Source organism: Perca fluviatilis, chromosome 18 (genome assembly GCF_010015445.1).
Source record: "Perca fluviatilis chromosome 18, GENO_Pfluv_1.0, whole genome shotgun sequence".
Classification (NCBI taxonomy): Eukaryota; Metazoa; Chordata; class Actinopteri; order Perciformes; family Percidae; genus Perca; species Perca fluviatilis.
This window is the reverse complement of record NC_053129.1, coordinates 26260896-26276502: the sequence shown is the minus strand read 5'-3', so window position 1 is coordinate 26276502 and position 15607 is coordinate 26260896. Positions and strand designations below refer to the sequence as shown.

At 41.9% G+C, this 15607-nt stretch overlaps 1 protein-coding gene across 1 annotated transcript in view; it reads right to left on the bottom strand.

Moving 5' to 3' along the window:
* The window catches only part of gareml (GRB2 associated, regulator of MAPK1-like), a 17820-nt gene extending 6506 nt beyond the window's left edge, over positions 1 to 11314 (bottom strand). The window contains exons 1-5 of the mRNA XM_039782726.1: positions 10948 to 11314; positions 5933 to 6073; positions 1698 to 1828; positions 1448 to 1613; positions 1 to 443 (exon numbers count right to left, since the gene is read on the bottom strand). The exon at positions 1 to 443 is cut by the window's left edge and continues 408 nt beyond it. Of these exons, the coding sequence (XP_039638660.1) occupies positions 1 to 443; positions 1448 to 1613; positions 1698 to 1828; positions 5933 to 6073; positions 10948 to 11059 (993 nt within the window). The 5' untranslated portion in view covers positions 11060 to 11314. The remainder of the gene's footprint in view (positions 444 to 1447; positions 1614 to 1697; positions 1829 to 5932; positions 6074 to 10947) is intronic.
* Between the last annotated feature and the right edge of the window lie 4293 nt (positions 11315 to 15607).

Below are 15607 nucleotides of genomic sequence, written 5' to 3'. Positions count from 1 at the left end.
CCGGGTTTCTCTAACAGCTCGAGAGTAGGCATCCGGGTCGAATGCGTGTCGCAGTAGGAGGCTTTCCAGCGCTGCCGTGTGGACAGAGGCCTCGGCCACGTTGAACCGGGGCATGCAGCGCAGCAGCAGGAAGTGGGAGGGGGAGACTTCCTGTCGGCGGAGTACCATACAGAGCACCACCGTCTTGCTGACGATGTTGAGCAGCTTGTAGCGGTGGCCCTCTCGGACCGCGTGGCGGTCGTAGGGGTTTCGTGGTGGCCGAGAAGGCACGGACACGTTGACGGGGAGGCGAACCCTCTCGATGATGCTGCGTACCGTGTGCTCCCCTCCCAGCATGCCTTGCTCTAGAGGGGAGCGTGTGCAAAAGCGTCCACGGCAACCAAAGGGTAGGCTGACGCTCTGATTGGTGCGATGGTTCATACAGACCAGGCATGGAGTTTTACCTGAAGATGCAGAGGCATTTGGATTAGTCAAGGGTCTTCTGTTCAGTGATATTTCTCAAAAGTTGATAGCGTGATGGAGAAAATCAAATATCACGATATTTTTGACCAAATGCCTCGATATCGATACCGCAACGACATTGTGGTGTTGACTATTGGTGCTTTCACAAAATATTTACACAATGAGATTTTTGATAAATAATCATCAGTAATGTGGATATAATGACTAAGTGGGGAAAAGGCAAATAATAGAACAGTTACAACAGTCTGGTAAGTTCAGAAAAAGACATCACTTTACTTTAATGCAGCCTTTAAAACCAGGAAAAGCCAACACTTATGTCATATCACGATATCCAAAATCTAAGACGATATCTAGTCTTATATCACAATATCGATATAATATCGATATATTGCCCAGCTCTAGCGTGATGTACTAAGCATGGTGATGAAAAACACTAGAATGATTAACTTAATTTCCAGAAACAGTGCATCGCTGCTTCTATAGCCCGACAACGCACAGTTGCAAGTTGAACAAACAAGTCGCTGGAACTGAAACAGGCAACGCATGCTTACAAGTGAATGGGAGAGAATATTTGTGGGATGGAAGTGTAATGTGACCACAGTATATAGAAAAAAGTTTTTTTAAGTTTTGAACCGAAACCAACCGGCGTCAAAGCAAAAACATCCATATCACTTCCAAAAATAGACCATATACAGTTTTTTTTTTTCTTTTTCTTTTTTAGGGCTTTTCCATTTTACTTTTGATAGTGATAGACAGGAAATGGGGGGAGAGAAAGAGAGGGGATGACACGCACCAAAGGACTCAGCCCACATGGGGTGCACGCTCTTACTGGGTAAGCTAGAGGTCGCCCCGGAATGAACGTTCTTTTCCAACACAGTATTACCGATGATGTCACTGACTGTCACCCTTTTCATTCTCATGTCATGAACAACCCCTGAAATAGGACTCCATAAGATATAGAACCCAAAAGTTTGGCCTTACGTACTTCTAGGAGTCTTTCCCAGGCGTCTCAAGAGCGCGCTCAGTCCAGTCTTGTCCTTAGAGGGCGTGGCACAGAGAAGCTCCGCCTTCCCCATGAGTGACAGCTCATCTCCAGCCTGCAGAGTGAAGCTGTAGGGCTCACTGTCCTCACTGAACTCGCCTGAAACCACCTGCAGCATACACACGTATGGATGCATGGATAGGATATTGCATGAGAGAAACGTTTCAGTATGATATTATTATGTTACTCAAACCTTGACGCTAAAAGTGATCGTCTCCATGACAAAGACCCGGTCGGGGAAGACTGCGGCAACTTCCTCCACACTGGAAAAATACTGGACCGGATCCCTGACGTCTCGGTCTTCATCCAACAACTTGAACTTCCCTACAGAGAGGATGGGAGCGGGATAGTGGAAAGAGAAGAGAAGGGTGAAGGAGGTGTACCAATGGAGTTACAAAGATGGAAGGAGGAAGAGGAAGTGAGTTGGAAAAGGAAGTGGAGAAAAGCATGAGAGAAGAATAAGGTGGAAGGAGCCCAGAGGAAAGGAAAGGAAAGGGCGGAGAGGAGGAGGAAGAAATGTAGGAGAGAAGAGTAGAGGAAGACAAGAGGGGAGAAGAGGAAGTAAAGAGAGGAAAAAGGAGAGGTTTTTGTTCTGTCTTTTCTGTTTTTGACTTCCTACAGTCTTACTTCAAGCTCTCACACACACACACACACACACACACACACACACACACACACACACACACACACACACACACACACACACATCCGTAGTAGACACTGTTTGGACGAGAAGAATACAAAGACACCTCCGTGACCTATGACCTGGCACCAGCTCTCGACGAATCGACAGCCGACGGGGTTGGCATGGCAACCAATAAAGGACCCCCATTCTCACGCAGAGCAGAGACACATCACCATGGAGACACTCACACATACACTCACACACTTTCACCCTTTCTTTCCCTTGCTCATCCCCTCCTCCGTCTGTAAATCTTTCACCCAGTAACTGTTTGTGTTCTGCAAACTGTTCTTTTTTTGGGGGTTTGTGCCACTTTTTGACGTGTAGAGACCATTTCAGGAATGCAAAATTGGCTCCAAATCAGCCTTTTTAAAATCACATCATCCTTTCTTCTTATTTACCAGTTTATCGGATTGCATTTAACTACTACGACCCTCAAAGGATCCTCCTTTTTCTCACAGTCTAAATGTTTGTGTGTGTGTGAGGGAAAGAGACATGAGAAAGTTTTTTTGGTCTGGGAGGCAGAGCAGAATACCAAACTCCAACATCCTCCTCGCCAGCACCTCCCTCCCTTTCTCTCCTCCTCTTTCTCCAACCCCCACCATCCAATTCAAACAGACCCCCAGGATAAGGAGCTTCCACCCACCGCACAATACCAGCAAGTGCTACTTTTCCACACAACCCACCACCACCCCGCCTAAAGTAGTGGGACTCCTAACAGAACTGAGGTGTAACAAGCTATTACTACCTTTCAAGAAATAAAAAACGGAACCACTCAGGCTTTTAAATCCCGACACACACAAGGCTTTGGCCACCAGTTCCACATTACCAGGGTGGCTGTGGCGCCACTTACTTTGCTGAAACCCGTTCATTCAGCTTTTCTGTCCTCTGCCCTTCAGTCATCCTTGGTTCTCTCACTGATGGACAGAGGAGGATACAGACAGAGAGAGGTTAAGGAGGACGGAGCATCCTGTTGTCTATCCCCATGGGGAAAACTATATTGCTCTCCTCCTAAGCTTATTTAGACTTCCTGTATGAAGTCATCACACAGACATTAGCTCATCACTGGCGGTGGCCTCTGATTCAACAACAACTCACCTGTCATGTTTAAAGAGACAAAAAGCCTCCTAAAAGTATATGCATACATTTAAATTGGCTTTTTTTGGCTGGCTTTTCCTTCCTCCCAGTAAAATTGGTTCACAACTGATGTCGGGTTGATGGAATGCTGCAGGGTCCAGCGACAGAAACGCCCCCAACAATACAACTATCCCTATGTCGTATGGCAGCCCTTACAAGGCTGTTATTGAAGCCTTTTTCAACTACGTTACAGTAAAGCCTCTTTTCCACCAGTGCAACCATTTTAGTTTCCTGTCTACAGTTACCTCTACCTAAAAAAGAAAGGTGGAAGTAAATCATGGACCTGCTGCTTTGTAGCTTTTAAAGCTGGGCAGACACTCAAATTCCTGCCAAGCCAGAGGTCCATCTGATCACCCAACAGCCACATGATGGTTCAGACAAGTAACAGTGACCCCCCAAAACTTAACGTCAAACGAGAACCAATCTGGCAGGAATAAAATTGGTTTGGGCGACCCATTCAGGGTTAAAATCGGGCTTAATCTGTACAGTGTCTGCCCACCTTTTAAGAGAAGGAGATTTAGAGTGTGAGACATTAAATAAGGCGACAGTACAAAGGTTCACCTATTCCCAATGTGCTTATTCTTGGCAGCTCTTTTTGAATGTGTGTCTCTTTATGGAAGTGCAATACTAAATCACTGGAACGCCCCTTTAAGAAACCCTGGTTACACTACAGCCCACTGTCATGCTGAGACATCCCTTATTGGACTTGGACTTAATTAAAAGTCCCATGACATGGTGCTCTTTGGATGCTTTTATATAGACCTTAGTGGTCCCCTAATACTGTATCTGAAGTCTCTTTCCCGAAATTCAGCTTTGGTGCAGAATTCCAGCCACTAGAGCCAGTCCTACAATGAGCTTTCCTTAGGATGTGCCATTTCTGTGTCTGAAGCTATTGAGGAGGAGAGTGGGAGGGGCAAGGTGGATGGTGGGGGTGTGGCCTTGACCAACTGCCACTTTTCTCGTTTGAAAGCCATGATGTCTCTCTCTCATGGGTGGGCCAAATTCTCTGGGCGGGCAAAGCAGAGAAAAGGGGAGGTAACCTTGCTCCTTATGACCTCATAACAAGCAGATTCCAAAACGGCTCATCTGAGCTTTCATTTTCTCAAAGGCAGAGCAGGATACCCAGGGCTCGGTTTACACCTATCACCATTTCTAGCCACTGGGGGACCATAGACAGGCTGGGGGAACTCATATTAATGTTAAAAAACCTCATAAAGTGAAATTTTCATGCCATGGGACCTAAAGTCCTTCTACTATAGTGAAACCAAGAGAGCTCCTGTTGAGTCAGTACGTCTGTTACATTTATATACTGTATGTTGGCTTTTATGATGGTTACTTCTTGCTGCAAACCGCTTGTATTGCCAGTAATGGCGGTCACATGATTCCGCAAGCGGAAATGTCTAAAATGACAATGACCTCAACACACCCCCTCCCTCCCAAGTTTTCTTTCATTCCTCCGAAAAGGAGCCTGCGAGGCGGCAGCAGAGTGAGCAGAGTGAGGTGACATCAGCACTCCATCGGTGGAGGAAATGAATGAAGAGGAGGCATTAGGATCCAGTTACACAGCGAATAATGTGACTGGTTGGACAGTCTGAACAATGGGATTGTGGGGATTGAGCTCCGGTGAGATCATACTGACTGGACTCATTCAGCAGGAAGACGACAGGTCAATAGACCAGGAGGAGTCAGGGAAGGTCACATCTACAGTAGCTGGTTGGATGTGGGTATTTGGCTGCGCATCAATCAATATTGTTAAATGTGACCACTTAACAGTAGGCCTACATGTTGAAAAATGATCATTTAATTCATGATTTTCCAATTTCACCCAAATCAGTTTTTTTTGCATGAGACATGAGCATGAGTTTGTAGTGCCTGGCTTTGAGATAAAGTCTTAGACAAGATAAATGGCAGGGGTATCTCTCTAATACCTGACACGCATGCTTTTTGGAAGAAGCAACCAGAGGACGGTCACACAAACTCGTGCAGAAGAACGTGCAAACTCTACAAAGAAAGATCCCAGTCAACCCTGGTGGGGTTTGAACCCTCGACCCTGCAAAATGCCAATGTACCATTTCACCGTTCAAATTACAGTAAATCATAGATTGGGATGATAATGCGAAACTCACCTTTCTTGATTCTGGGAGTTTACGTATATTTTGCTTCTGTGTTATGTCACTCTGTTATGTCATAAGGTCTTAAGGTCTTACGTTTTTGAATGTTATCTGCCAAGTTCATGATGAATCACCAAGTAGGAGACTGTTCCTCTATATTGTAAATATGTGTCTCTGTTGTATTTAAGCTGGACTAACACACATTCTTATCAACTAGGCCTAGGTTCACATGAGAATAAAGTATTTAACTTGAACTTGTTTTATTTCATTTTTAGAATGTATCTTTAGAGCATGGTGACCAACCCTATTATTCAAAGCAAGGACATTTCTACCCATCAGCCATTACTTGACATAGAGCAAGTGGAAATTGTTGACCTTGTGACAAAAAAATGTTTGGGACATTTATTCACCCCCAGAGATTTCAATTTAGGGTAAAATCTGTTTGTGTGTGTGTGTGTGTGTGTGTGTGTGTGTGTGTGTGTGTGTGTGCGCGCTCACCCTGGTATTGCAGAGGGATGTCTATCTTGGGTCCAATAACGTAGTGTCCCTCCTCTAAGCTGTGAGCAGTCACAGTGGTCCACTGACGGCAGGAGTGTAACAGCACCACATCCTCCTCCGAAAGCCCCTCCACACATTCACCTGGAACACATTAACACACAGAAATGGATTAGGATTAACAACAATTTTAAATAAAAAAGAGAGGTTTTTAATCTCTAAAGTCAGACTACAGTAGGTAGCTAAGCAATGAAAAACACTAAAACACTCCCCACACACAAACACCCACATGCTCGTCGAAAGCTGTACCATTACTACTATCGTACAGTTCACACCTACTCATCAGTCGCTATCCTGCTGTGCAACTGGCAACCCACTATTACACAGCCCACACACACACACACACACACACACACACACACACACACACACACACACACACACACACACACACACACACACACACACACACACACACACACACACACACACACACACGTCTCCTTCTCACACTCACAGACTCACATGGATGCACATCTGTTCATGTTGCTGACTGATAGCTGTTACTACCTTTTGATCAAACAATCATGTTGATGGATGGCTGAATACAAACACAGGACAGACGATGAGAGGACATGTCAAAGGTTTTGCTGCATGTTAAAGGGTCAGTTCGCCCAAATCACAAAAAGACACATTTCCCTCTTATGCCTTGCGGTTATGGAGCCATGCAGATTGTTTTGATTTCAATTTTTTTGTCCCCACCGCTAAGACTACAGCTACCGTCCAAGAGCGATGAAGGGGACTTTTTTTGTTGTTGCGCTCAAAGCAAAAATTGTGCACAACAGTAATGCCTTTTTCCATAAACACATGGTTACTCTGGATGACTCACAGACGTTGCTGTCAACAGTTTTCAGGAGTTGCCGCAAATTACCACAAGTCAGAAAGATACTGGATGTAAAAAGAGTCCGTGAAAAGAAGTCAACTGCACAGTTGTCTCCATTGCAAACAACCACATTATTATATAAGTCCAATATTGAATGTCTATTTGATAGAATATTAAGACAGTAAATTGCTTGTTCGCAAAGGAGACAATTGTGTGGAATTTGGGTTTATTTTCATTGGATTTATTTCACACCAAAAGTAAAAAAAAACAAAAAACGAGTGAGGTGGATATTTTAAGTAACCGAGAATCTGTTAGAACAAGTAGCAATACCACACAATAAAAATATAAGAGTAGTCCCACCTTCAACAGTACACAACTATCAGCAACATGTACTCAGGCTATTAAGTATTAACAGTGAAAGTACTCCTTATGCAGAATGGCTCCTTATTAAGTATTATCATTATAATATATTGTGTTATCATATTATGTACTTTACATGTCATTGGGTGATTGAATCTATAACAGCGCATTGTATCTTTAATCTTAATCTGATATGTTTTGTATGTAAAATCTTAATCTGCAAAATCAATGGTACCTGTCCAATGGAGTAAAAAGTACAACATTTCCCTCTGAAATGTAGTGAGGTTGAAGTATATAATAACATTAATAGGAATAGGGTACAAGCACGTCAAAAAATGTAAGTATGTTTACAGTATGAGCAAATTATGCAGTTACTTTCCACCACTGGTTACAACCACAGATAATTCCACCTGGGTTATATGAGAGCATGTTTTCATGTGATTTGGGTTAACTGACACTTAATGTATGACATCAGTTTCCTTTTGTGTAGCATAACGTAGCCTACTTTTCCATTATGGCTATACATTATCTGTTGTGCGAGTATTTTATAGTATGCAGTCTGGATCATTCATAAGTTTAATAAATTCATCACACTAAATTACACCCCCACACTCACACTGAACCACAGTCTCTCCATGCAGACAAAACACTGTTGTTGTGCTGTTTTTAATGTGAAATGGAGGGGGTAAAAGCTTAAACGAAATGCTGACATCAAGCCTTGTTGTAAATAACTAACCACCAACTGGGTTGGCTGGTTGTGCAAACAAGTGCTACAGTGCAGTTAATGAACATCTACGGGTTCTCTCTCTCTCTCTCTCTCTCTCTCTCTCTCTCTCTCTCTCTCTCTCTCTCTCCCTCTCGCTATACCATGCACGCGCGCGGCCAGAAGTCGGGTAAGGTGCGTAATTTTCGGGGACCATGACACGGCTCGGGTGCGCGCTTTTGTCCAAGAAGGAAAGTCGGAGGTTTTCCTCCTCGCCGCTGCTCGTTTAGTATTCACCACGTTCACCGACAGATTACAGCATTTACATATGAAAAGAATTGAGCAGCACTTCAGCAGCACAACAGATACTTTGTGGCTTTCCGGGCCCTCGCTGGACAGGAACAACTTTGGCCATGACGTTCCCAAAGTAAAGACACCAAATCTGGTGATGCAGAGAATCATTTTGGCGGCAAAACATGAAACAAATAAATAGAAAAACTGAACACAAATGTTACTCAATGGTTGGTGTGAACTAGAAAAGTCCGCGTCCAGAGTAAATGCAGCAGCTGCATCAAAACAGCTAGATTTAATCATCAAAATAATAACGGAAATAAAGCGGCGTTGGTTTCAAAATAAGAGCACCAAATGTGTCCGGGCAGCTGGGCCAGTGTATAAAACGTGTCATTATATTCCATACTTTAGCCCCCAATAGTGGCTTCTCCAATATTTTGTCAAACTACATCAATAATGTCCAAAATGTTGCACAAAAAAACTCTATAACGATTGATTGACTATGACAAATTTGCTTTGACAGCACAGCTCATTTTAAAAGAAACCTAATTTGACTAATGCATGCACTGTAAAGCTATTTTAATTCAGAGCAAATCTGAGCTACATCTTCATTGAGCCCATCAGCCAAAATAAAAATTGGTACTACAATAGTAAAGCACACCCGAGATCATAGATTCAGGCGGTAGCTCCAGGGCAGACCGGAGACCTTCGGTTGGCCGCTGTGGCGGCTCGATTTCAGCCAGCTCCTGGGGTCTGATATGGACCTCCCCAACGACTCCGCAAACTTTCTTTTATTGCCGTCGGCTGGGGGGGAAATATCAATAAATTAGGTCCCTACTGTATTAGTGTTGCAAAGTGGCATGTAATTAATCTAAAAATGATGCTGTGTGGCAGAAAAATGATGTATTACTGAGTATAATACTGTAACATTATGATTTACAGTCCCTCTCTAACGTTATCATCTAAGGATTTCGGTCATTTCCCGTGTTTTGCGTTGAGTAAAAGCAACTTGAGGGGTTAAAGGTTATATGACATCCAAACCACATGCTCCATATGGATATGTCATTGATAAAAATTACAGATTTTTCTGTGTTTGAACATAGTTGGAAACATTTGGGATAATGTAAGTACACAATAACAAAAGATATAATATTAGTTGTTTTTAGACATTTTAGTGAGAAATATTACATATATCTTTAAAGGTACGCTGTGTAGTGTTTTAAGTATTTTATTATCTAAAATCAATGTCTTCATTCATAAATATGTCCTCATTGGTGTAAAATTACCTCTGCCAATGATCTGACTTATCCTCGTAAGTGAAGAATTTCTCATCTGTATTTACATTGGATGGGCAAGTCCAAGGAGGCTTCCATGTCGTTCCGCCATTTTGAAAAACTATAATCACTGAGGGACATAAAGCACTAGCCTACTTGTCTAGCTAATCCACAACACGTTTCTGTTCAGAGCCACCGTCACGTGACTGAAACCAGCTGAAACGGAGAAGGAGATCAGTGAGAGGCGCTTGTCACTGCCCCGGTAAATTTGAAAGCCTGCACTGCACTTTAGTTCATAATGGAGGATCATACTTATGCCGAGCCACAGGAGAAGGAATCCTCGTCGCCAAAAAAGCGAAAATTGGAAGATATGTTTGTCATAGCTTCTTGGTACTAACGGCTACCGTAGTTGCAACACGCATTTGAAAAAGCGAGGCGCTAGAGAGCACTATTCGTTTGAATGCAAAATACAATTTCACCGCTAGATGTGAGAAATTCTAGAGATGTTCCGGTATCGGCTCCGATACTGCCTAAAACACTGGTATCGGTATCGGGAAGTACTGGAGTTTATTCACCAATCCGATACCACGTAATAAAGCCCTAAAGAAAATATACGTTAAAGTAGTTTATTTATGTTCTTTTTCCGTTATAACTGACTGTTAAACTGGATAACAAAAGAAAGTTCTGTGGCATTCATTGTTTGTGTTTGTTCATGTTTCACAAAGAGTTTAACCTGAGCCAGACCGACAACAAAGATAGATATCATATCATATCCATACAGGGATAGTAGTATACAGTTGTTAAAACATAATAAAATATATGACCCACTGGTATCAGATCGGTACTCGGCATCGGCCGATACGCAAGTTCAGGTATCGGAATCGGTATCGGGAAGCAAAAAAAATGGTATCGGACCATCTCTAAGAAATTCCTACACAGTGTGCCGTTAAAAGACACAAGCCTTCTGTGTACTCTTTAACTGTTTAAATTCATTAAAATTCCTGCTTTAAACTATTAGCCTACGACTAATTATCCTTATCAAAATGTCTGCCTAAATTATCTAGGGTAATTTAACTTGTTTTGCTAACAAAGGCTGTTATTATTCCCAACAAGGTTTTGCTCTAAGCTACTGATAACTGATAAAAAATATTTATTAATGTTATTATTCAAAATGTTAGTTCATCTCCAAAAAGGGTTTTCCTTATTGACAACGGCCAAGGTTAAAGATTTATTTTGAAAACATTGACCGGAAGCTGTAATTTCTCCTGCCAATCTTGACACAGTTGAGCAACTCTTCAGTAAATTGCTACACTTGTTCTTACATCCCAGCGTCGTTATACTAAAAACCTATGAACACACTTTCCTCGATGAAAGTTTGAGTTGACCTCCTTTTGCTGGTTTGAAAACCATATTTACCGCCATTTATCATCACTAGCCTGCTGTCAGTTATAGCCTACTTCAACCCCGGTGATATGAACCGACGGAGGAGCGAGTTTCTGCCTCTTACCGTGGGCCAGACGGACCAGAGTGGGCAGACGGAACTTGCTGACCACCGCGTCCAACGGCAGCGCCAACGGGCTCCAAGTGATCTCCGACAGGCTCGCCGACAACTTCTCCATCCTCCCGGGTCATCACGCTACCGGAGATAACGGTGATAGTGATGGCGAAGATAGTGGCGGTGGCGGTGATGACGACGAACTGGAGGAAGGTGGTGGTGGCGGCGGTGGTATAATGGGAAAGAGTTTCGCCATGTTCGAATGGAGGAGAGGGAGCGCAGTCACAGTCGGTGCGCACGAGCGGTGGGAGGGAGCGCGAGCCCTCTCTCTTTCTTCCTCTCTGTCATTCAGTGTTTGTCGAGCACCACCACCACCCCCACACACATAAACCATAACAGGGTAGCAATGTCAGTCAAACTTTGATTTTGTAGAGTTTAACATTATAATGGAGATCATATATCAAGCATAGATGTCAAGAAGCCTTCCTTTTTAATCTTCCCACGCGTATTGTTTGATAACCTGCCCTGTAGGCTACTTCATGTTTTCCACATTAATTATTGCACCGCTTTGTCCACAGAGGTTAATCTGAGCTGGTGTGTGGGCGGAAAGTGATAGATGCAGGGACTTTTTAGGGAGGATTTCTCAACATTTGGCCTGCATGAGCCTAGAAATTCTCGAGATGGTATGCAAGTGATGAGAATTTGCGCAATTGGGTGGAATGTAACAGGAACATGTACTTGAGGCGTGTATTGAAGTACAATGTTGAGGTACAGTGCTTTACTATAGTGTTTCTGTTGTATTCTACTGTATATTTCGAATTCAGTACATTTTTCTCTCTCTCACTGTAATACATTTATTTCACAGCTAGAGCTAACCCTCACTTTGCAGATTAAGACTTCACATACAAAACCAATATTGAGCTCATAAAATGTAATACAAACCCCAATTCCAATGAAGTTGGGACTTTGTATAAAACGGAAATAAAAACAGAATATAATGATTTGCAAATCCTTTTCAACCTATATTCAATTGAATACACTACAAAGACAAGATATTTCATGTTCAAACTGATAAACTTTATTCTTTTTTTAGCAAATATACACTCATTTTGAATTTCTTTCTTATTTATGTTTAAGTGTGCCAGTGCATGCAAACTCCACACAGACAGGCCCTACCTGGACCAGGGATCAAACTCTGCAGCGCCAACTTGCTGTGAGGCAGAGGAAGAAGTTCTAACCACTGAGCCACCGTGCTGCCTGTTGTAACACATGTAGAATGTGCCTTGGCATTGTCTTGCTGAAAGAAGCAGAGACGTCCCTAAATAAGACGTTGCTTGGATGGCAGCATATGTTGCTCCAAAACCTGTATGTACCTTTCAGCATTAATGGTGCCTTCACAGATGTGCAAGTTACCCATGCCATGGGCACTAACACACCCCCATACCGTCACAGATGCTGTCTTTTGACCTTTGCGCTAATAACAATCTGGATGGTCCTTTTCCTGGAGGACAAGAAGTCCATGATTTCCAAAAATTTGAAATGTGGACTCGTCAGACCACAGCACACTTTTCCACTTTACATCAGTCCATCTCAGATGAGCTCGGGCCCAGAGAAGCCGGCGGTGTTTCTGGGTGTTGTTGCTATATGGCTTTCGCTTTGCATGGTAGAGTTTTAACTTGCACTTGTAGATGTAGCGACGAACTGAGATAAGTGACAATTGTTTTCCGAAGTGTTCCTGAGCCCACGTGGTAATATTCTTTACATAATGTCGGTTTTTAATGCAGTACCGCCTGAGGGATCGAAGGTCACGGGCAGTCAGTGTTGGTTTTCGGCCTTGCCGCTTACGTGCAGAGATTTCTCCAGATTCTCTGGATCTTTTGATGATATTATGGACTGTAGATTATGAAATCTCCAAGTTCCTTGCAATTGTACGTTGAGAAACGTTTTTCTTAAACTGTTGGGACTATTTGCTCACGCAGTTGTTCACAATGTGGGGAACCTCGCCCCATCCTTGCTTGTGAACGCCCGAGCCTTTTTGGGGTTGCTCCTTTTATACCCAATCATGACCAATTAACCTGTTCCCCTGTGGAATGTTCCAAACAGGTGGTTTTTTTTTAGCATTCCTCAACTTTCCTAGTCTTTTGTTGCCCATGTCCCAGCTTTTTTGTTGCAGGCATCAAATTCAAAATGAGTGAATATTTGCATCATTTTGAACATGAAATATCTTGTCTTTGTAGTGTATTCAATAGAATATAGGTTGAAAAGGATCTGAAAGTCATTGTATTCTGTTTTTATTTACGTTTTACACAACGTCCCAACTTCATTGGAATTTGGGTTTGTACATTTTGTTGAAATGAAACAATCCGAGAAGGAAATAATCAATCTTTACAACTAGACACTGCTTCATTTTCAGAGGCCATAAGCTAGAAAGGTTAGGAACAACTGAGGTATACTGCCAACGGTATGCAGTTATTAAAAAAGCTCCAACTTGGCCAACTGCAACATTAAAATGTTAATATAGCCTACCTTATCACATGAGTGAATAGGACTGGATGTTACAATCCCTAAAAGACCCTTATTACTCAAATACAATACTTAAAGTTTAAAAAAAAAATCTGTACAAGTTGTGGTAAATTAGTACTTTACTTTTGCCGATTGACTTGATTAAGATTATATATAGAAAATGTAACTAATAGGCCAAAAGTTTTTTTCATGGGGGATCCAAGGAAGGTTAATAATCAAGACATTTTGTTTCTTATCCGAGAGACTTCTTCAGTTTAACCGAGTCCAGTTGCCCTTGATTTTTAACCTTCTTTGGATAACTATGACCCGGATGACTGAGACGCTTCACAGACTTCAAGGGGGGTGCACTTTGTATATTTAAGCCTACATGGCAGGATAACCTAGGCAATAAAAGCAGGAAGCAAACACGACAGCTCATCCAGACACTCAGGCCAGACATTTACTTAATGATGTAGCATTACGTTAGAACATATTCATGAACGCCTACACACCAGACAAGCATCTCATCCTTCCCATCAAAAGCAGTCGATTCATCTCAGTAATAAGAGAGCAACTCTACAAAGGATCTAAAATGTCATCAATAGACAAAGTTGTATGATTCTTAGATTTGAAAGGGTTATAAAAATGTTCATATTGTCGGAGGATTTTATGTTTAGTTTAAACACAACTAAAGAGATAGTACAGAGATATGGCTTCTAACTAAACGTGTTGAAACAATTTTTCTACAAGTTCAGAATATAAAATTGACATTGATTTTAAATCATTAGCTTTACTATCAGAAGAGTGGAAATACCATCTTGTGCAGGTGTGTATGAATTATGGACACTGTTTATATTCATAGTATATATATATATAAGAATGTATATATATATATATATATATATATATATATATATATATATATATATATATATATATATGCATATCATTAGTCCAATCACTAGACAGTAGTGATGTTGTGGAAGTGGAGTCAGTTTATCCACCACCTCTTCACCCAGCACTACGTTTCTGGCCCCAGGCAGGACTATGGTCAACTGTAAACAGAAACTGAATTATTTGGGGCGCCCGGATGGCTCAGTTGGTGTAGCGGGCGCCCATGTAATGAGGTTTGCTCCTCGATGCAGCGGGCCCAGGTTCGGCTCCGACCTGCAGCCCTTTGCTGCGTGTCGTTCCCCTCTCTCTCTCTCTCTCTCTCTCTCTCTCCTTTCACGTCTTCAGCTGTCCTGTCAATTAAAGGCCTAAAATGGCCAAAAAAAATCTTTAAAAAAAGAAGAAAAAAAAAATTATTTATTTGTTATTGAGTTGACCAAACCAGTTGTGATGCTACAGTCCTTTGTGCCAAAACCCAGAGTGAGCTATAAGTGGTTTTAAATCTACCATTGTAAATTAGAGCACTATTCAGTTATCTAATGTAAAAGTAGGGTTGAGTGTGCAAAAGCAGGTTATCTTATCAAGTGGGCTCATCCCATCACAAATATTTGGTTAAATTAGTAACGTCTGGCTTTCCAGTGGCCAACCACACCCACTCAGTTATGTGGTTTATTCTCCTGGTTCAATTAGTTAAAACCCAAACTGTGATTCATTGGCTATTAATAGCTCACTCATTCTACCGCAACGGGATATGGCAAACACAAATAAAAGTCTAAAATGATTGCATAATCTGGACTGAACCAAAGAGCTTTAATAACTGATTATATAATGAATGTATAGGTATGGGTTATGGATAACTCACACCCTTAACTGTGGATGCTTCATTGAGCAAGTCACAAAATTCAGATGCAATAGTTAAGTTTTATTATTTTAAACAAACACTGTGCTTAATAGTACAAAATGTGAACTGTCTGCCATTGTTAAAATGTAGATTGTGTAAATCTTAACTCTACACCAGTAAGCACCCCTGTAAAGGCAGTAGCAAAAGATGTAATTGGCCATGACAAAATACATGAAACACTCATATATATATATATTATAGTGGGGACACTAATCTGCTTCCACTTGTTTAGAGATGGGCCTTATGTCAATTCTTATACCTTTTTGATAACATTTTATTAATAGCCTTTTCAGCCTACAGTCATTGATGCATGAGATCTCATGTGGCATTACTCTATAGCCACAACAATACACAAATAAAGCCAACAATGAAATGACA